Source organism: Hippoglossus stenolepis, chromosome 4, assembly GCF_022539355.2.
Source record: "Hippoglossus stenolepis isolate QCI-W04-F060 chromosome 4, HSTE1.2, whole genome shotgun sequence".
Lineage (NCBI taxonomy): Eukaryota > Metazoa > Chordata > Actinopteri > Pleuronectiformes > Pleuronectidae > Hippoglossus > Hippoglossus stenolepis.
The window spans coordinates 6,067,478-6,089,668 of record NC_061486.1 but is presented as its reverse complement, the minus strand read 5'-3'; the positions used below and the strand labels follow the sequence as shown (position 1 = coordinate 6,089,668).

Below are 22,191 nucleotides of genomic sequence, written 5' to 3'. Positions count from 1 at the left end.
ACAATATTTATTCAATCTTTTCATTTTTACATCAATTTTTGATATAAATGCTTTTCTGTTTACTCCACAGTAAATTGCCCTTTTATTTTCGTGATGTGAAAAATGCCCGTACCTTTAATGATTTTGTTTTTCATCCCCAACCTTCTCTTTCAGCCACTCCACCAAATCTGTCATGGACTTTGTTAATAGTAATGAAAACATAATTTTTGTCCACAACACCATCCACCTCATTTCACAAATGGTTGACAACATCATTATTGCCTGTGGAGGGATTCTGCCTCTTCTCTCAGCGGCCACCTCTCCGTCTGTAAGTGCACTCTACTGTCTTCATTGAAGGGATACAATGCCATCTAGTGGCAGATTACTATAAGTGCTTGTTCTATGGTTGTAGTTCACAATAGTTCAACACTGCACCTCAGGGAAATAAAACTAGTTTATGTTTTTTTTAATTGGGTCTTTTATTTGCCCAGCTTCATCCTGTTGGAATAAAAACTGAAGACATCACTTTGATGCATTTTTGTTGTTGTTTGTAATGAACTTCCCTGTGTGTCATTTATTTTTAATTTGTAGCCTTGAATTGAAATTGATTCTGATCATATTCTTTTCTTTATTTTGTCTGCGCATGTCTAGAGTGCCAAGGTACGTATTTTTGATTTTTTGATTTCTCCCCCTTAAATTCACAACCGATTTGTCTTGAGTCTTGTCTTTGTTCTTCTTTCAGTCCTCTGAACTTTTACCTTCGACAATATTTTTCTCAGAAAATCCTCTCAATTTATCTCCACAAACGAGACTAGAGTTAAACTGTCTGTATTTGATGAAATACCACCTGGTGGACTGAGCTGCAGCAAACTTTTGATCAAACACACATTTCTGAGATGAGACCCAACTCATCCTCATATAATTATAATGGCTGATGATCCTGCCCTCTTCCCCAGCTGCCACCAAATGTTTCTGTTTAAATCTTTCTGTATTTCTCTGCATCTCTGTGTGAGCTTTTGGTCACAGCTGCAGGTTAGAATGTGGAAGAGAAGACATTGCTCATGTGCATTTTGTTTTTTTATGACTGGTGTGTTCCTTGATGCTTGTGGAAGACTGAGTTGGACAACATCGAGGTGACACAGGGCATGTCCTCGGAGACCGCACTCACCTTCCTGTCCCGTCTCATGGTTATGGTGGACGTGTTGGTGTTCTCCAGTTCCCTCAACTTCAGTGAGATCGAGGCTGAGAAGAACATGTCCTCCGGGGGCCTGATGCGTCAGTGCCTCAGACTCGGTGAGAGCACGATTGTATATTTGCTGCCGCAGATTGTCAGTGAGTTCACTTGGAGGATTGAACCAATTTCAGCATCGGTGAAATGCATCTTTTTGTTGCCACACTGGGAAATTGATGAGCTCGAAAATACCATGACAGCATTCTCTTCACACACTAATAATTTCTCTAATCCCTGTAAAGCCTCTGTTTGATCAGCAAAGCTAATTAATTTGAGAGCCCTTTGCTAATTGTATATTAAATTGGAGAGTGCCGCTGGTTTCCGGCTGTAGAAAATAACAGGATCATCACTTTGGAATTCATAACAAACAGAGTGAATAATTCGCAGTGCAATCAGGTACTCTTTGCAAATGGTAGCCTTTGTATCTGTCATTGGTTTGTCTCATAGGACTGCATGAGGTCCTCTCTACCATTGTGTGTGTCACTGCCTCTGTACCTTATGAACTGCAAAGTACATAACTGCTTAATTCAGGAATTCTTAAAATGTGAATTTTATTGAATTAAGTGTACATTTCTATTTAGTTGCTTTAGTGCAATTCTTTGTTGCAGGAATCAGTCATAGAAACGGTGTGTTTTATTTGTCTGTGTGCATGATTGTGTCCGTTTCTACATCTGTGGATTTTGTTGACTATCAAGTTGTGGTGTGTGTGTGTGTGTGGAGGGGGGGGGCAAATAGCCGTCAGACTTCACGGTTGTGTCCGTTGCAAACATGCAATTTCTCATCACCGGCTTCAGCGTGAAATCGGTCTGGCTGCTGATTTTACTCCCAGTGTCCGCCCCTGCAGCCTGGAACAAATAGTCATCATGGATAACTGATTAGTTTTAAAGAGGGTCATGCATGTTATTAACAGTTAATTTTCCTCTAACTCTGAGATGAGAGCCTATTTGTATTCTGTGTGTGTGTGTGTGTGTGGGGGGGTGCAGTGTGTTGCGTGGCTGTTAGGAACTGTCTGGAGTGCAGGCAGAGACACAGAGACAGGGGAAGTAAGTCTTACATCCCCAACAACAACAAGACTCAGGAAATCCTGCTAAATGCTGTGACTTCCAGCAAGGTAAGGATGCACCGTCATAACTATTCTTTCTCTTTAAAGTTACGTCAATACATTACATTTTACTGTAGGAACACTTTACCCCATGCTTATTAACTCAGTGTTCCTGATCTACAGTGCCTTGCATAAGTATTCACCCCCCTTGGACTTTTTCCCATTATGTACTGTTACTAACTGGAATTCAAATAGACTTAAATAAACTTTTTCCCGTTTGATCAACAAAACATGCATAGTACTTTGGAGGTGCAAAATAAATTTTGTTGTGACACAAACAATAATGAGAACAAAAAAGTTGACATCTGTTGGGTGCATAAGTATTCACCCCCCTGTGTCAATACTTGGTAGAACCCCCTTTCGCTGCAATTACAGCTGCAAGTCTTTTGGGGTATGTCTCTACCAGCTTTGCACATCTAGAGATGGAAAGGTTTGTCCATTCTTCTTGGCAAAAAAGATGAAGCTCAGTCAGATTGGATGGAGACCGTCTGTGAACCGCAATCTTCAAGTCTTGCCATAGATTCTCTATTGGATTGAGGTCTGGGCTTTGACTGGGCCATTTTAAGACATTAACATTCTTTAATCCAAACCATTCCTTTGTAGCTCTGGCTGTATGTTTAGGGTCATTGTCCTGCTGGAAGATGAACCTCCGCCCCAGTCTCAAGTCTTTGCAGACTGCATCAGATTTTCTTCAAGGATTTCCTGTATTTGGCTCCATCCATCTTTCCCTCTATTCTGACCAGTTTCCTGTACCTGCTGAAGAGAAGCATCCCCACAGCATGATGCTACCACCACCATATTTCACTGTTGGGATGGTGTGCTCAGGGTGATGGGCAGTGTTGGGTTTCGCCACACATAGCGTTTTGCATTGAGGCCAAAAGTTCAATTTTGGTCTCATCTGACCAGAGCACCTTCTTCCACATGTTTGCTGTGTCTCCCACATGGCTTCTGGCAAACTCCAAACGGGATTTTTATGGATCCCTTTCAACAATGGCTTTCTTCTTGCCACTCTTCCATAAAGGCCAGATTTGTGGAGTAGACGACTAATAGTTGTCCTGTGGACAGATTCTCCCACCTCAGCTGTGGATCTCTGCAACTCCTCCAGAGTTGGGCCTCCTGGTTGCTTCTCTGATTAATTTTCTCCTTGTCCGACTCTTCAGTTTGGGTGGACGGCCTCCTCTTGGTAGGTTTGCGGTTGTGCCATATTCTTTCCATTTTCTTATGATGGATTTTATGGTGCTCAGAGAGATGTTCAAAGCTCTGGATATTTTTTATAACCTAACCCTGCTTCATATTTCTCCACAACTTTATCCCTGACCTGTTTGGTGAGCTCCTTGGTCTTCATGATGCTGTTTGTTCAGTAATGATCTCCAACAAACTCTGAGTCCGTCACAGAACAGGTGTATTTATACTGAGATTAAATTGCAGACAGGTGGACCCTATTTACTAATTATGTGACTTGCAAATGTGACTTGTGAATGCAATTGGTCGCACCAGATCTTTGTTAGGGGTTTCACAGTAAAGGGGGTGAATACATATGCACTCAACACTTTTCAGATTTTTATTTGTAAATAATTGTGAAATCCATGTAATATTTCCCCCCACTTCCAAATGATGCACTATTTTGTGTTGGTCCATTACATAAACTCACGATGAAATAAATTTTAATCTGTGGTTATACCATGACAAAATGTAGAAAAGTCCAAGGGGGGTGAATACTTATGCAAGGCACTGTAATTCCTAAAGTGTCAGATATCTGCTTTTCAGTTCCATTTGTCCATTTTCTAATCCCCAAAATTAGGTGAAAACAAAAGTAAATACGTGTTTAACTGAGCGAAAAAGAGTTGCATGTCATATTGTGTTATCTCTCTGCTTTAGACAGCCATAGAGATTGTCCCTTGTAACCTGTCTCCCATCAAGGACCCCGATCGCCTTCTGCAGGATGTAGACATTAATCGTCTGCGAGCTGTGGTGTTCCGTGATGTGGTGAGTGCCGGCGTGCGTCTGTGCATGTGCAAGCGGTTTACTCGGAGGACATGCATGTGTTTTGTCACAAAGACCAGACTGCAGATAGAGAGGATGGAAATAGGATTTGCTTTTTTTGGCAGACAAAAAGGTGTGCGATGTAACACCCCTCAATCAACGGGTGAAACCCTGTCGACTGAGCTGCTGTTTAACACGAGCCTTCCAAATTTGAATGGATAGATTTCAAAGCAAGTATGAGACACGTGTTAGAGAAAAAAGAACATTACTTTGAATGTGTTTCCAAGGTGAGAGAAACACTTCAGGCAGCAGCAGCGGTGGATTATGTGAAAAAAAAAAAACCTCTTCTGCATATGGAGAGTGACATGAGCATTTTGTGATTCTTCTCCACAGGATGACAGTAAGCAAGCCCAGTTCCTGGCTCTGGCTGTGGTGTACTTCATCTCTGTCCTCATGGTCTCCAAGTACCGCGACATCCTGGAGCCCCAGCGTGAGATGGCCAGGAGAAGCAGCCATTCAGGCCACAGCATGCGTCGGGAGATCAACTCACCCACCAGCACAGGTGTTGACAGCTGTGCCCTGCCTTTCTTACACCCGTCCCTCCTGCACGCTAATCTGAGCTACAGCTGATATGAATGAATGTAAAGTCTCCTTGGTCCTTTTGGTGCACTGCTGCCAGCCTGGGCCGAGAGCTCATTCAGTAAAATAGCAGGGATACCCTGTCTGCACTCACCTATGATTTATTCATGAGCTCCGCTAATTGCACCGCGTGGAATTAAACGTGGAATCAAACTGGGGCTGGAGATGGTACTTTACGAACTTGCACGGGCATCATCAGTCCCTCTGAAATAAAAGGTAGTATACGCCTCGAGTCATAAATCATACATTAAGTCACATGAAAGGAAATCAGCGGCTGCTTACAAAGGTTTAGCACAACGTCTGCTGCTTTTAGGAGACGCTCGGGCGAATATACTTCATCATCTTCCATTCAGATGAAATGTGAAGTGAATAAAGGAAACAAGAGAAAGAGAAGGGAGGCCAGAGGAAATATGAGTGTAATTTAAAGATGTAGGAGCACGGCAAATGAAGAAAGAGGAGATAAGATGGAAAAGCAGCATGCTAGCTAGCTGCTGTGGGTTTTTGGGGCAGTGGAGCCAGGCTTGCTATTTTCAGCCGCATCTGTCAGTGCCCATTAGGCAAGCAATCCACCAGAGGAGAATGGGATCATAGAGGTTGCTGGGAGGAGAGAGGCACACTGCCGCCTTCATAAATTTCACCAGAAAATGGGGGAATTTTCCAGACGGCATGTGGCAGACGATTGTCTGATGGACCAGGAAGCCAGAGGACTCTGAATCAGGCCCCGCTGACCTCGTTAGGGGGCACGTGATGAATATGAATATGTCCGGCCCTCGCGTCAAGGTAACCACTGGATCCGGATGAACCAACAATCCAACCAGAAGGTCACCTGTGCCGACTGATGGCAGAATCGACAAACGTTCCATCGGGTCAAGTTCGTCTCTTTAATGTTTTCAGTGTGTGAAGAGACCAGATGTTGTATTTTTGAGGAAACTTCACACTCAACATCTTGTTTATAAAGAAAAGTAAAGTATATTATGAACCAGAATAATAGAGCAGCTATCTGACAATACACGTGTCTCCCTGGGCTTTAGGCAAGAGTACACTGAATAAAGAGGATTCATGTTTTATTAGCAAGGAAGAAGAAGAATGTAGATGATCTCAGCAGATGATCAGAGCTTCTGGAGAGAGATCCAAGAATCTGTGCTGGCACACGAATGTCTAGACAAGCTACATTTACTCTTTGATGAGGAACGTATATCTTACTCTAGAACTCAGTTTTAGTCACCGTTGTTGCAAGACTACAATAAATATATGGAATATGTTGACCAATATAGTATAGTGAGTGACAGAAGTATTAGTATTTATAGTACTACTGTATTTATCCAAGAAAAACATCAAACATCACACCTCTCAGATGTGAGGATTTTGTTTCACATTGTAAAAATTGCATGTTGTTTCACTTTATATTTTCATTTTATTGGGGTTTTTTTATGTAATCAAGCACAATTGATGATAAAATTGTAAAGAATATAATATATTAAGGTTTTTAATCAAATTTGACACAAATATTATTTTGACTTAATTCTTTTATTGTTGTACATAGCTGACGACAGTGTCTGTTTTCTCTCTCTGTGTGTGTGTCTGTTTTCTCTGTGTGTGTGTTTTGTGTTCTACAGAAACACCCCTAGCATTCAGCAGCAGTAAGGATCATCTTGGACCATCAGAGAACCTCCACATGGAGAGCTCTCTGCCCCGCACAGACTCTGGGATTGGAGAGGAGCACGTAGCCAGCATCCTTAACGGGTCTGACCCAGATCCCGGCGCCGGAGGGCCGGACGCTGTTGGCGAGCAGATATCCACGTTGTCCTCGGAGGTGAAGAAGTCCAGGGAGAGTCTGTCTGAGTCACCCACCGTGGAGCTGCAGAAACCGCCCTCCTCCATCAGCAGCATTAGCCAGCCCAACAAGGGCATCAGTGTCAAGGAGATCCTGAAGAGCCTGGTGGCCGCTCCAGTGGAGGGGATGGAGACTGGGCTGGAGCCGGTGTCCTACCCAGACCCTGCTGCCCAGGCCCAGGCCATGCTGCCCATGCAGTTTCACTCCTTTGACAGGTGAAAATGTTTTCTGTACAGAACTGTACCAGAGGTTTTCTACATTTCAGTCCCATTTACCTCAGATCATGAACACACTATTTCAGTATTTAGGATAATTTACACACTTTCCATCACAGTGAAAATTAAGGCTGCATTATTTCATTTTTAAAAAGTCCCATCATTATTGCTGGTTAGAGTATGACAATAAAACACTGATACTGACTTTGATGAACTGTAGAACTCATAAGTCTATTAGTTTTTTAATACCTTACAGAAATTAGGGGAAAATCCATCGTCTACTGTTCAAAAACAACCTTAGGGCTAGAATTAAGTTACAAGAAGAAGAGTCGTCCTTTAACTGACCTTAAGTTTTGTGTTTTTTCTTAATATGGAAATTAAACTTTGTTAAAGCTAGAAACAAACCCTGATGATATAAAACAAGATTAACATTAAACTATGAAAGATGTTTGAATGTGTCACTGTCTGAGATAGATAGATGTCAGTGTGTGTGTGTGGTTCAATACCATCATTGTGAGGACATTTTGGCTCGTCCTCACAAATTCAATGGGCCGTTTGAGGGTTAAGACTTGGTTTTAGGGTCAGGGTTAGAATTGGGTTTAAATTAGGTTAGAGTAAGGGGGTAAGGTTAGGCATTTAGTTGTGAATGAGTGTCCTCACAACTATCAACAGACGTGCGTGCGTGTGTGTCTCATGGGGGTGGGAATAGCACAGAAAACTAATGTTAATCCTTTGGGTTTATGTTAGATATGTAGTACACCACTAATGGTTTTTCTAAGTTGCATGTAACTCATTATTCATCTCAAACCACTTGTATTGGACTCATCCCTCATGGCAAAGAATTCCTGTGTTTGAAAAAAGCCTCTGAAGCACCGTGGCACTGCTCCGGTTTATTTACATTCCTGGATTAGATAAAACCACACAGTAATCTGTCTGGATTTTGGAGTTTACAAACCTGTAACCTCCTGATCCCCGTCTCCTATGGTTGATAACATGTTAAAAATCATCATTTTTCAGAGTTGAGAGTAATTTGAGTTGAAGAAAAACTCCTCCTGGACGCCGCTGATGTGCTGGAGTTTTTGTGTGTGTGTGTGTGTGTGTGTGTGTGTGTGTGTGTGTGTGTGTGTGTGTGTGTGTGTGTGGGGGTCACAGCCGGGCTGCAGAGAGAAGGCAGGGGACACAGTGAGTCAGGAGGAACAATGGGGCTTCCTTTCCTTTTTAATGCATGCACGCTGCCGAGCTGGGCTGAGCCGAGCCTGATGAATAGGGTAGAAGATGGAGGAGTTTGTGGAGAGAGGACAGCTGAGAGGGTGGGGGTCTCCAGGGTGTTGATGACAGATTAAACAGAAGCGGCCTCACGCCACACCACGGCCGGCCCTGTCACCCTCACCGCTCACACCCGTAATGGGAACTGGCATCCTGAAATGAGTCGCCACGGCCAAGTGTATTATTTTTGAAATGCTTTCACACAAACCCTCCTGACCACATATACAACTTTGTCTCGTGCTTTTCATGTCCCTCCACCCCCCACCACCCCAGCCTCTATTTGCTGTGTCTAATTGTTTGCCACCTGCCAGTGAAATGAGCTGCCAGCCATGGACGGCCTTTCATTTGTCTGTCAGGACGGCAATAGATTGGGAGTGACAACATCAAAAAAGAAAAAAGGGGGTGAAAAATGGCTTAAAGTGGAGTGCACGGGGGCAGAGGGCCCCCAACAGGGAAATTCATACAGGAGGGAGTTTAAAATGCTCAACATCCAGATTTCCGTTCAGCCAGATGGGAATAAAGTACAGAAATACTTCAGTAATCCTTAACTTCCTCCCTTTCCACATCTCCTTCCCAAAAAGTATCACAATCAACTGAAATATAACATATTAGATTTTTTCCCGTGATGAAGAGCAACAATAATTGGTTTTAATTGAATTTGCAAGCGGAATGTAAACACGTTTCCTCTGCGTCTGTCCTCAGATTCCTGAATTAAAACCCTATTAGATTAGATTCCGTCTGTTGGATTCATAAAGGAAACAGTTCTTTGGTTATTCTTTACGGCGCAGTCATCTCCCCCAGCCGCGGACCCCATTAATATTCACCCCAAGATTAATCCTTTGCTTTATTCTCTGCAACTCAATTAAGACAATCCTATTAATAAAATATGCGCTAGATAATCTATACATGATTCATGAGGACTCGGCTTGTGAATAATTCACGACGAGACATTCGTGTTTTATCAACATCCTGTAGATCCGGTGTAACGTCGAGGAACGGCCCCGGCTTCCACTGGGGCTGGATTTGGAAAGCAAAGATTAAATCCACGCCCAGTTTCCTGCAATCACAAAAAACCCGAGTGATGTCCCGATATCTCTGGATGAGATTTCACAGAGGAGCGAGCGGCGCACAGATCCGCTAAATAAATGATACTTGTCATCAGTGTTCTTCAGAGCACAGCTGTGTCTCCGGAGAGATTAATATTTCAGCGAGTTTTCAAGTTTTCCCTCTGACTCTTGCTTATGCTCCCTTGTGTTATTGAGTGGATTTTGTTACGCTAAATCTCAGACATTGTATTTTACTGCTTTGTTTTGTATCGAGTGCCTGTGCGGCGGGTTGTTAACTAGGCAGCAGTGTGTGTCTCTTAATGTGTGTTATCATCTACATTTTGTGTGTTTTATCCATAGAGAGAAACAAGAGCCGTTTCATCTTTTTAAAATGCTGAAGTGTTGATAATTCTTTTCATGAGAAACGAGTTGTACAGTAAAAAGGGATGTGAGATGAATCCCCCTGAAGCCCTGAAATATATCCAGTCCAAGTTAGGGTTGTTTCCCATGGTCTGCAGCATGTTTGACATCGTGTATGTGGATATATAAGAGCAACATAAAACAGTATAAGTCTGTGTTTTGTTGAGGAAGGATTTCTGGGGATTTGCTTCAGACGACAGCGGGCTTAGCTCGTGACAGAGCCAAGGCCTGGCCCGTGTCACCCAGAGTAACTGCAGGGGATTGGAGAAGACATTATCTGGCACCCTCGCAAACCCAAAGGCCAACTGCAGACCTGATAAGGACAAGCTCCCCTTCTCTTTGCTGTCAGGCAGCTCTCGCGGGGTCAAGTTCACTGCATCATCTTTAACCCTCGGTCAATCAGATCGCATGTGAACGGAGGTCTGGCGTGTTTGTGCTTTCCTGCGCCGTTACACGAGGTCACAAGTGTTACTTTCATCTTAAACCTGCTCAAGCTTTTTTTCCTTTACATGTTTCTTTCATGAGCTTTCTCCTTTCGCCCCATGTGATGCTTGTACAGTGGCTTCTACAAATAAAAGGGGAACCACTGTGATGTTCTATGTTCCTTCTTGACTTGATGTTTAAGTATTCATGCAAGATTCTGACCTTTCAGCTGTTTGGAGTCAGATCTTGTATATCTACGACAGAAAGTCTCTCGGGGAGAAAAAAGGGTGTTTATCTAGGAACCCAATATAAAAACATTGCAGAGTGCCGGCCAAATATACCTGCACTCTCCGTGTACTTCCTTTCACACAAATACCGCTCTGTGTGTCTGTGCCGTGCAAATGCCAGAGAGAAAGGTCTTGAATCTCAAAGGCAACGAGGTGTAGTTCTGTCAGTTTGAACACAGCTGGTAGCAATGCAAATGTGCGTCGGTAACAACTGCCAAGTTCCTCTGGGAGAGCCTGTCGTTAGCTTTGAGGATGTTTCCAGCTTCTCCGAATACAGAGCAGAGGGCAGCACGGGGGCCTCTGGTGACAAGAGCAGATTTCAGGGGAAAGTGCAGTAGCTGCCTGGTCGGCCTCTTGCCCTCAGGTTTATTTATTCCAGCCTCTCGCATGTGATTGCATTGCACGTGCTACACGCTGAATGATGGAGTTGCAGGTCAGGATGTTTACCTTTCCAAATGTCCTGGGCATTCTCATCAAGATCATTGCTATTCTTCTTTTGCTCTCAAACGTGCACACATTTTATTTGATCTGCTGTGGTCTAGGGGTGTTTCAGATAAGAGGATTAGAAAGTTACTGTTTGAATCAAAAGTCAAGGAAATGCCTGAAAGTCTGGAATTTTGACATCTTCTGTCCCGAAGCTCGTCTTCTATAAGGCGAATTTGATCATAACCCCTGGTCTCGGGCTCGTTTGGTTCCCCAGTGGCCTGAACTATAACCTTCCTACAAAACTGGAAAAGTGCCTTTCACCCACAAGCCCACAAGTCCTTTTAATGTTGTTAGATCAAAGCCACGAGTTTATGAATAATGCTATGACACTATCACAATTTTAGTCTTCAGTTACCATCTGCAGCTGCGATCGCCTCCTGGAGCTGTTGGGGATTTAGTGTGGTGTTGTGTAGTATTGCATTTGTTAAACAGATGTCACAAACACACAATCTCCCCTCTCATTTTTGCATTTATATGGAATTAATTTACTCTAAAACTGTATAATTTATGTTTCTAATACTCTAACTGTTCCTTTTTATTGTGTGTTCATACTGTGTGTTTGTGTGTGTGTGTGCATGTGTGTGTGTGTCCTGCAGGAGCGTGATGGTGCCAGTGAAGAAAACGTGCCCTGGCAGCCTGGCAGTTAACACAGTGGGGAGCAGCAGCAGCACCTCTGCCGGCCTGACAGCTGGCAGCACCCCCAACATCTTTGCCTCTGCCACCGCGACCCCAAAAAGCATGATCAACACCACGGGTAGGTCAGGCACAAGTTAACTTGGAATATACTTTATTTATTCACACGGGCAAACACGCCAGGGTCAGCTCAGGTAACGTGGTTAAATAAAAAAAATACTAGATTTCAGAGAGCTTCTATTCAGCAATCACTCTTCATCTATAGATGCTGTTACAAGACTAAAAATTATTTTCTGTCTGAATCATGTGAGGCCGTATGCCTGTGCAGGGGCTTATTATTACCACTAGATGGCGCTCTCTATCTTCCTTTCAGTCTTTGCATCAGCTCAACGCCTCAAAACCACTTGGTTCCTCCTAAAGCATCCAAATAATAAGCTCAATTTTAATCTCTCTGATTTATAGAATTAAAGTATTTTCAAGAGTAAAAAATAATTTGTACACGTGGCTTTCCTGTGTGCTCCTCCCTCAATCACCGGCCTCTCCCTGCGGTCACTCTCCTTCTCCTGGGGCTCCGCTGCTCATGGTTCCGCCTCAGCTCTCCTGTCCAGGGTTTCTGAAGGGGACCCACTTAGCACCAAGAACCATCAGGAGCTCCAACACGTTTTAAATTTGCTCTGTCGCCTTTTCAAACCTCCTCTTAGCAACGTGAGAAATGTACCCAAGTTAAAAGTGTGCGTTCAGCTAAAGCCACAGGCCCTCCCCCAGATCCCACTTTCTCACAAGGACACTGATAATGATTTTACACTTGGACATTACCCAAATGTTTGCTTTAATTCTAACAAAAACTGTAACTTGTACAAATTCAATGCGGAAGTTGTTTTCAAATCTCACTGAATTCTTCATCTTTGTCATTTTGGAAAGCAGAATAGTTTTTTTTTTTCTTCTTCTTCTGGTTTTTAACACCCAGCTCGGTGCATTTGGATCTAGTTAAAGATTTGGTGCAGGATTTGACACCGTTACCACGTTTTCCATTTGTTTGACTTGGTTGAATTTTGCGCTGACTGCTGAAGACTGTCGGGAGCCAGATTGTTCTGGGTTTTTATAAATGTCCCATTCTGTTTCCCATTCTGTTTCTTTTATTTTAGTCTGTGTGCTACAAATAATCTCTGCCTGAAATCACATTGAAACCTGAAACCCATTTCATTGATTTTCTTAAGCTTCATCATTAAACTCTGACAACTAAACTGTCCTAATATCAAAACACTTGAAACATGAATTACTTTAATGGTGCTTTTGTTTCCTTAAAGTCAATCCTCACTGTTTCTGTAAAATGGTTAAAGATTAATAAAAACATACATTATAAATATTTTTGTGCTGCACTAATGTTGCATGTCTCTGCTGGTCTTCCTTGCAGGAGCCACTGAGGCTGCCCCCCCTACATCCTCCTCATCCTCCAGTTTTGTAACTGGAGCCACCAGTAAAAACCTGCCTGCCGTGCAGCCGGTGGCCCCCATGCCTGAAGACACAGTAGAGAACATGAGGTACAACAGCGTCCTCTCTATTCACTTATACTACTTTATTTCCTTAAATTCACTAATTCATTTATTTTGTTTGAGCTTATCTTTAAAAAGAAAATCCTCCTTATTTTTCTTTGATTTCATTGATTGAATGATAATATTTGAGGAAAGTCTGCTGCCCACGATTATCAAACAATGGTTCATTGGATTTGTTAAAATTAGGCATTTTCTTTTTCCCTACAAAGTCAAAACATAATTTCACAAATTATATGTTTTTGTGTTAACGTTTTGTCAAAGTTTGGACAAATGCGTGTGCAGTTGTGTATTTGTATAAATCTTCTTGTGACCTTGACTCGTCTCTCTCTCACTCGCCCTAACAGTTTGTGACAGATGTCCTTAGTCTTGCTCGTCCACTGACTGCTGAACACCCAGGTCTTTCTCCAGACTCTCTCTCTCTCTCTCTCTCTCTCTCTCTCTCGCTCTCCCTCTTCTTTCTCTCCTTCTCTCTGCCTCAGCATGTTCTGCTGGAAGAACAGAGATTCAGTTGCCATGGCAGCAGTAACTGACATCACTTAGCGTAACGGTGAAGTCGATGATAGTACTATCTCGCTGCAGACCCCGCTCGCGGCAAACTTACATTTTAGATGAGGAAAAAAAACAATATCTGAGCCAGAGAGTCGGGTGAACAAATAAATTATTTTATAATTAGTTCATTAGCCCGACGCGGAGGTCACAAAACAGCATGAAGCAAGTGCTGCCTGTGGTTTTATTGTTCTCTCTATTTCAGTGTCTTATTTGAAGTGGACTACGGAGTATCCACTACGCCAGGGACTTGCACCTCCCGAGCTCCAGCCCCTTTAGCTCCCTGACAGGATTGCATGCAGCCTCCAGAGGTGCAGACCAGTGTCTGAGGCAGGGACATTTCTGTTAGCCACATGGACCACCTGCACCCTGTGTTTTATACGACTCTGTCATCTCTCTGCTGTGTTTTTCCCCGGGTGCTGGAAGGCAAATTACACCGCACACTAATACAAATCCTCCCCTCGCTCTGTTTTTCTCCGTCCTGCTGCTTTCTGTCCATCTTTGCTGGGAATTCACCCTTCAGCTCCCCTCATGTTGTCTTATATCTGTGGGCGTACACACCGGAGCACAGCGGAGATACTGTATGTTGCAGCTCGACTGATATCTCTGCCCGCACACACTCTGAGCTGCATGACTCCGGTTCACTGTTTCTCTGAGGTGCTTAGATAATGTCAGACAACAGCGTGTGCCGAGTGTGTAGATAAGGAACTTCCCTCCGCAGAGTTGAACAACCGTGAACCCTTATCTGGTTACATGTCTCCAGAAAGAATGCAAACAACTGCCGAGAAATCCTCTTTTGAAATAAAACAAAAAAAAATGTTACAACGTGAAATCTTGTCCAGCGATAACAACCATATCTGGCTCGGTTTGCATCCACTCAAATGTGTTGGTTCCTCTCTGCACCCACCGGGACTCCGACAGCCTGGAACACACACTAACTAACACTAACTGCTGTGTGCACTGGGTTAACTGTGGGAGTCTCACTGCTTTTTTCATGCCTCCCCCTTCATGGAAGAGCCACCTTACCCACCTTCCGTCTCGATGTGTTCTCTTGACAGCATCACTACAAAGCTGGAGAGGGCCCTGGAGAAGGTGGCGCCCCTGCTGAGGGAGATCTTTGTCGACTTTGCACCTTTCCTATCACGCACCCTGCTGGGCAGCCATGGTCAAGAGTTGCTGATAGAAGGTATAGATGTTGTTTGGGGTTTATTCTCAGAGCTCCGTGTGGCGTCCTGTCCCATCGCCCTATTGTTGTCTGTGCGCTCCTGGCTGCCTCGTTGATGGATGCATACACAGCAGCGGTCGGTGTTGACAGGAGAGTCACTACTCTGAACTCAAGCTGGGGGTCTTTCCCCCTTCATTCGTCTTGTTGCGTATTTTGTCTTCTGCATGAATCATTTAAAATACATATTTTTTAAATTCGGGACGTATAATTTTAAACGTTAGTGTTCCACAATTTGAGGTTTTTGCTGCGGGTGATATTTTCAGTGTTCATATTTCTCAAAACTGAGATCACATTTCCAACATGACTGCATGCCATTGTAGGAAAAATCTGAAAACTTAAGCTGTATTTATATTGGAAGAACAATGAACCTTTTTCTGTTTTTTGCCATAAAGAATTCGACTTTTCTGCAGAGTTCGATCCAAAACCGCTCACATGGAAAGTAAAGTGAATTACAGATGCTTATAGAAACACTGTGATTAAAACCTGGAATCATGAACACTGCAGCAACGACCTGATACTTTCTGTCACAATCTCACAGCCTTCAGGATTAATGTCTTCACCATAATACCCTGAAGATTTTCATTATAAAATTGCATTACATCAGCCACTTTGTATATATTTAAGTTCGGGTCTGTCTGGCTCGGCTGAGCTCGGTGTTTGCAGTAGTGTGCGATCCCTCTGCCGCTGCCTCTGCACCACTCTGGGCTCGAGTCCTATTTCCCCGGCGGCCGTGTGGAGGCTCTCGGTGCCGTCCTCAGGCCTCAGGTTGGCAGCCACTCACAGGTCTACTTGTTCCCAACCTCAGGGACTCGGCCTGAATGTGAGGGCACTGCCACTCTCTTTCTCAGGCTTGTGTTGGCTCATATTCACAAGAACATAGTGCCATCACAACCTGTGTGTGTCTGTGTGTGTGTGTAGGTGTGTGCACGGTGCAGAATATATGTGGCCTTACAGTCTCACTACTTGCAGTTTGAACAAAGATAAATTCAAATCTCTCCCTTTTAACTTTAAACTAGACTGATATGAGTTCCAGATGTTCACAGAAGACTGAGAGAATAACTTTGTGGGACTTTATTAAAGTCCCCTGACACAACATGCGCTTTTTCCTGAACATAATTAATTTCTAGTATTTTATTATCATATCAAATTTTAGTTTTAGTTTTGCAAAGCTTGCTTATATTATTAATAAGCTGCTGAATCCCAAACTTGAAGAACATTTGATCACTGGTATTTAATTTAAGCTTATCTTGACCAGTCTCATTCAAAAGCAGGATCTTATTTATTTAATATAAACCAACACTGTCAAAAGCAATTGGTCAAATTGTGAATTCAATTCTCTAGAGCCATTACAGGCCATTTGAGAAATATTTCCATTCCAGCGAAAATTACACAAACAGTTTATTTTTCCTCCTCACATCATGCGTTCACCATGCGTGTACATATGTAAATAGACGTGCTGTGCACATGTGGCTGATGCTACTTGCACAAGCTCAGAAAAATCAGGTAGCGTAGCCTTGACAAGTGCGAATATGTCTGTTACCCTTTCACTCAAAGTCTGTCAGCGGACTGACTGAGCTGACAAACCAGAGCCGAGTGGAGAGTGTAACCCCACAAACAGGGTTGCAGATAGACAGCTCGGGCCTCGGCACTCCTCACCAGTTTAACCCTGTCTGGGTCTGTGAAAAGTGCCTCCTGACACGGCTCAAACAAAAACCAGTGCACAGATTTACCAAATGCACGTTAAATCTTTAGCTCGGTTGATCCACTTCAGTCCGTCCCAGTTGCAGCGTGTTTGTCCAAAAAGCTTGAACTACTTTTGCCATTTCTCTCTCTCTTTCTCCTCTTTCTCCTCTTTTTTCCCCCGGCCCTCCCAGGCTCACAGTTGAAATACTGTGCTGTAGTGCAAAGGCACTCCATTTACGAGTAATTACCAGCCATCCATCACTCCTTAGATTGCCCGGGGTCGAGCCCTCCCGTGCCCTGCGTGCCCCTTTGCCTCACCATTTTCCTCCACCCCCCTGCAGACATGTGGTCACTGCAGCAATTATGTTGAGTGCACCCTGAGATTTACACTTGGAGTTGGTGGGTAAGGCCTGTGTGTGAACACTGCCGCTGTTGTGATGCCTGCCGCCTGCTTCTTGCTGGCCCCTGAGTGGCCCAGCTTGCCGACACATCACCCCACAATGCCACATTCACCCGTGCCTTAACCCGGCCCTGTTTACAGGAAGGGACTGGCAGGGCATGTTTAAATAGAATGCATTTAGTTTGTCTACCAGCACAAGGCCAGGGTCAGTTGGCCACCTGACTCCTGTGTCACACTGGACTGACTTATGGCTCAGCATGTCACTGCTATAACAAGGGGTCAGCCACGGCACTCGGAGAGGATGTGGCCCTTCTCTTGTGCACAGAGCGTTTACAATACACTTCCTCTGACAGACTGCATGAATGGAGATGGGTTAAAAAAGTAATCAACAAGATCCATCCAGTTCCTTCAATATGTTGTGTTCTGTTGTCTAGTTGACCTCTAAGGCCCAAGTGTTTCGGCCATAGGAGCCTGAGTTAAATTTCTGTGCATAACTAACAAGTTTTAAGTTTCTTAACCCATCACAGTTCACAAACACGTCTATAATTCTATTTATTACCTCTGCTAAAGAAGCGATCACGCCCCTGCTCGTTTATTTATTGGATGGTTCTACACAAAAACTGCTAAACGGATTTCATGAGAATAGAGAAAACATAAATATTTGTCACATATCTAGACAAATAAAATATATTATATTTTATTTGTTATATTTTATTTTATTTTATTTGGCATATTTAGGAAACTCATATCCACGAGGGTGTATGATTTGGTGTCGCTTGATTGATTGACATTTGATGACATTTTGATGTAAATAAAATATGAATTAACAGTACGATGCATATACTGTTGTCATTAAATAAAAAATGTAATTATATTTAACATTATTGTCATGCCACTGCCATTCAAGATTTTCACTAAATCCTTCTTTGAGTAAAGTAACATATTTCCCTGCTTATAATGTTTTATAAATAATACATATTTAATATTGTAGATGTAGTATATACAGTGTGAAACCGATTTTTCTAAATATATGTTGCATAAATCCTGGATGAAGAATTTGTTGCTCTCTCCTCTGATTGACACGGTGTCATACCTGAGACAGTCGCAGCCGCGTGGCATCGACTTCTCCTCCCTCCTGCCCATAAGGAGTCCTGCAGAGTTGCTTTCTTTTCCTCTTTACTAATGACTGCACCTTAATTGTTCTCGCCCTAGTGCAGCAGAAGGAGCTGGAGGTGCAGAATACGGGAGCAGTTGTAGCCATTGTCTCCGCAAATGAACTTTTCACACCTGCCCTTGTTTCATTAGAGAGAGCTGTCTGCGGCTCAGCATCTACGGATGAGGGAGGAAGCTGTGAATGTGTGTGCTCACTTTGTGCTTGACTGCATGTGTGAAGATAGGTGTGTGTGTGTGTGTGTGTGTGTGTGTGTGTGTGTGTGTGTGTGTGTGTGTGTGTGTGTGTGTGTGTGTGTGTGTGTGTGTGTGTGTGTGTGTGTGTGTGTGTGTGTGTGTGTGTGGGGAGGGGGTGTTCACTTTTTACATTAATACATCTGTTCCGCACACCTCTACTCTGTGCAGATGCAAATGCCTTTTTTTTTGACAACAGGCAAATTGGGAGAACACTTTAAGGGGCCTTTTCTAAAATGTATTTTAATGCCAAATGCTGTACTGTATGTCTGAACTTTAGCATATACTGTATTTATTATTAAAACCATATCATAAATGTGAGAGTCTACCTACAGATACTTTTACCCACTGACCTTTATGGTTAATATCAGTTCATCTGCTTTGCCGCCACAGGTCTCGTGTGTATGAAGTCGAGCACTTCAGTGGTGGAGCTTGTGATGCTGCTTTGTTCTCAGGTGAGCTTTTTTTTTTGTCTTTCTTTCTTTCTCCTCCTCATCACACTCCTCTCTCTCTCTCTCTCTCTCTCTCTCTCTGTCTCTCTCTCTCTCAGATTCTCTTTGTCTTCTTTCTCTCGCTCCCGTCTTCTCCTCTTTCTCTGCTGCGCTCCTCCTAATAACATCCTTTCTGTCAGCGTGCAGTGATCTGCTTTCATCTCTTTTTGAATATAAACTAACACATTGCACAATCACAAATGGGAAATTGCTGTGCCAATAGCCCCATTTCGTGCAGCTATAACTCTTTCAAATCGTATTTTAAACTCACATAAAATAGATTCCTTCTTTATTCCTGTCACAAGTGCAGACTTTTAGTGCATGCATAAATCTAGGGTTAATCACTGGTTAAATTCTTAAAGGGCATATGCTTATGACATATAGCACAAGTTGTTTAATCTCTGCCGGAGCTTCTCTTATCAGTGAATTCTTCCTGGAAAATGTTCCATGAGCCAATTGTCCAAACCAGTGACGACATGCAGCCTCCAAAGTCTCTCTGAGAATCCGGCAACTTTCTCACTACACCCCAGAGCTTTAATTCCCAGCCCTCCTTTGAGCGAGCGAGCCCCACCTCGCGCGGCGCTGCTAGTGACTGATCACCTCTGAGCTGACCCTCTGGATCTCTTGTTAAGCCCTTGTTTTAGAGAAGGTCAAAGCCCCGATGTAGCAGTTAGAAGAGAAGATATTTAACATACCTTCTGTCAGCCCATCAGTCTTGCATTGGGAGCCCATAAGGAAGCCATTACTTGGTGCCTCTCTGTGGATCCAGACGGCAGAGCCACAGCCTTGAGGAGGTGGAATTGCCACTATGTGTGCTCCGCAGTATCCGCAATCCAAAGCCCACTTCAGCAGGGAGCTCAGCCTCTGTTATATGGAGGCCATTATTCAGTGGCTCTCCTCCAAAGAAATGCACATAAATGGGGAAGCCAGCGCTGAGTTATAGTTGAGCTTTTCAAGGTTTTTTGACGGACTCCTTTTTGTGCTGCTTTCCTGTCTGTGGAGTATCTGTGAGAAGTTGCTTTTTTCCAGATCTAGGATTTATTGCAGACGAGAGAGCGTCAGCGTGCTGTTAGGGGTTTGAGTCCCCCCCCCCCCCCCCTTTTAAACAGATAGCATTACTGCGGCTCCAGAGGTTCCTGCCATTAGGGACTCTAGGGATGAAACCCAGGCTGAGATATCGATCAGACAGTGGGAAGTTGAAACTGCAGCATATAGCTTGATGTCCTTCTACAACCTTTTAAACAGCGATGAGCCAGTGCTCTGTATTCTTACCTTGCAACATTGGTAATTAATCCAGTTATGCTGTCACCTAATGTGATTTAAAAACCATTCTGTACTGATAGATCATTGATAATCTGCGACTTCTACATTATTTCTCTTAGACGACAAAGCTGATATTTATAGATCAGCTTTTTTATGAGAAAATGTGTTTATTCTGACTGATAATTACGCTGCATTATAGTAACTGATAAAATCTTTGGTATCGCACACGGTATCTGAAGTGCTTTCAAAAAGAGCAGCGACTCCTCTCAGATGCAGTGTGATCTTTGGCTGACATCACTACAAAATGCCAACTTCAACACATCCCTCCCATATTTCAACATTAATGTTTTGAGACAGCCAGGAGGGCATTTAGCTGACCTTTAGTCCCCTTCTGTTTTGTGACCTGTCAGTTTTATGAATAAATTAGTGCTAATGATCTGCCTTTCCTTATTTATGCATACTAATCACAGCAATCATTGTGCGGCTGGCCACGGCCGCAGACACTGTGTGTCTCTCCTCATCTCTGGCAGCTGAATGAAAAGGTCAAGCAGCTCTGTTTCTTGTAACAGCTTAAACATACAGGGCGGGGGTCTCGAGTGGAGCCACAGAGATTTAGTGATGGAAGGCCTCCAGATGTGCAGAGCATAACAGAGAAAAGCGCAGCAGATAAAAGCCAAGGCCCCCGCGCAGTGACAGGTTGGATTGAAACACCACAAATACTTAGTGGCCTGCTGAATTTCACAGAGATGAAAGTGGGAGGAGACTGAATCTTCTCAAGGCCAGCAAGCTGTTTCGCTCGGTGATGGGACTTGTGGGGATTTGAGGTCCACGGAAAGGTGGTGGGTTTTTTCAGAGATAGATGGAGGACTGGTACCATTGCCCCGTGTGAAACTACAGTACCATCCATCACTGTCCAACGTTTCCCCCGTGTTGGATGTTGCGTCAAAGAATTCCCCCGCACAGATTTACTATGTTCTTCTGTTTCATTCCTCTCATTAACATTTTTTAACGTTTTCAGCAGCAGCAGCTGTTAACAGAAATGTATACAAACCGTTTAACAACAGAACACAGAGTTAGAAAGGAAGTTATTCTTCTCAGGTATGTGAGGAAACTAAGCCTAGAATATAGAATGAATGACTAGTAAACACAAATTTGTCTGGTCTCCAAAATAAAAAATAAAAAAATGCTAACGCTTGCCTGATTTTTAATAACATATTTTTTATAACAATAATAAAACGGGACAATATGGTGTCACTCTGTCGGCCCTTAAGCGTCAACAGCTAAATTATTCCAGCATTAAATCTCAGCTTTTCATATACAAGCAACTAGACAAACTTCCAAAGGCCAGAGGTGCTTCACTTTGGTCACGGTCTGCATTTACATCAAGGATCACATCTCTTGAAGGAGGCGCACGTCAGACCTAATTCCCTTCAAATGGGTAGCAGAGGACTTTTTAAAAATCCCTGCAATCAAAGGCAGCCTCCTCTGGGAGCTCTGTTCTCCAGTATAAAAAAGAAAAAAAAAGAGCTCCTCTGAAGTTCCTTCTCAGCTGTCAACAAGCATACCCCAGACAAGATAGCAAATTTGACTAGTTCACGCTATACCTCCGCCGACCTGCTGCCATTTCCCTGGCATCGCCCGAGTGTCACATCTGCCTTGATTTCCGTATTTATTTTTGTCACGTGAGCGCGGCGCGAGTTGAGCCTCAGAAGACTGGCTGTACATGATCCCTGTCCAAATCAGGAACAGCTTATTCCAGGCAGATCCTGTAGCAGTGGAAGGGGGTCATGGGGAACATTTGGAGACCAGATGCTCGGCAGTTTGTCGGCACCATCTCCCTGACTTAACGCATCGCAGGGTCAGGCTGTGTACTCTTGCATGAACCGGTATGTGTCAGGCAAGACAACTACGTACAAAAACACATGCCCATACATAATAATGTCAATGTCAGTTATTCAGGTAGTTTACACAACAAAAGCTGCTTATCTTGCCCAGACAGGGACAGAGAACAAGCAGCATCGTTTTACATGTATATGACTACAGATTATACAGTAGGCTATATCCCTGTATATCCTTAAAACA

The 22,191-nt window shown here is 43.4% G+C and overlaps 1 protein-coding gene across 3 annotated transcripts in view; it reads left to right on the top strand.

The window, feature by feature from the left end:
- LOC118106129 (neurobeachin) overlaps nt 1-22,191 on the top strand; it is a 180,653-nt gene that overhangs the window by 71,336 nt on the left and 87,126 nt on the right. For 2 of the 3 annotated variants that reach the window (XM_035154408.2, XM_047339621.1), the window contains exons 24-34: nt 154-307; nt 631-639; nt 1,092-1,272; nt 2,194-2,321; nt 4,191-4,298; nt 4,689-4,857; nt 6,551-6,983; nt 11,508-11,665; nt 12,959-13,085; nt 14,702-14,829; nt 18,749-18,810. In XM_035154408.2, the coding sequence (XP_035010299.2) occupies nt 154-307; nt 631-639; nt 1,092-1,272; nt 2,194-2,321; nt 4,191-4,298; nt 4,689-4,857; nt 6,551-6,983; nt 11,508-11,665; nt 12,959-13,085; nt 14,702-14,829; nt 18,749-18,810 (1,657 nt within the window). The remainder of the gene's footprint in view (nt 1-153; nt 308-630; nt 640-1,091; nt 1,273-2,193; nt 2,322-4,190; nt 4,299-4,688; nt 4,858-6,550; nt 6,984-11,507; nt 11,666-12,958; nt 13,086-14,701; nt 14,830-18,748; nt 18,811-22,191) is intronic. The other variant, XM_035154409.2, reaches the window with a different exon arrangement.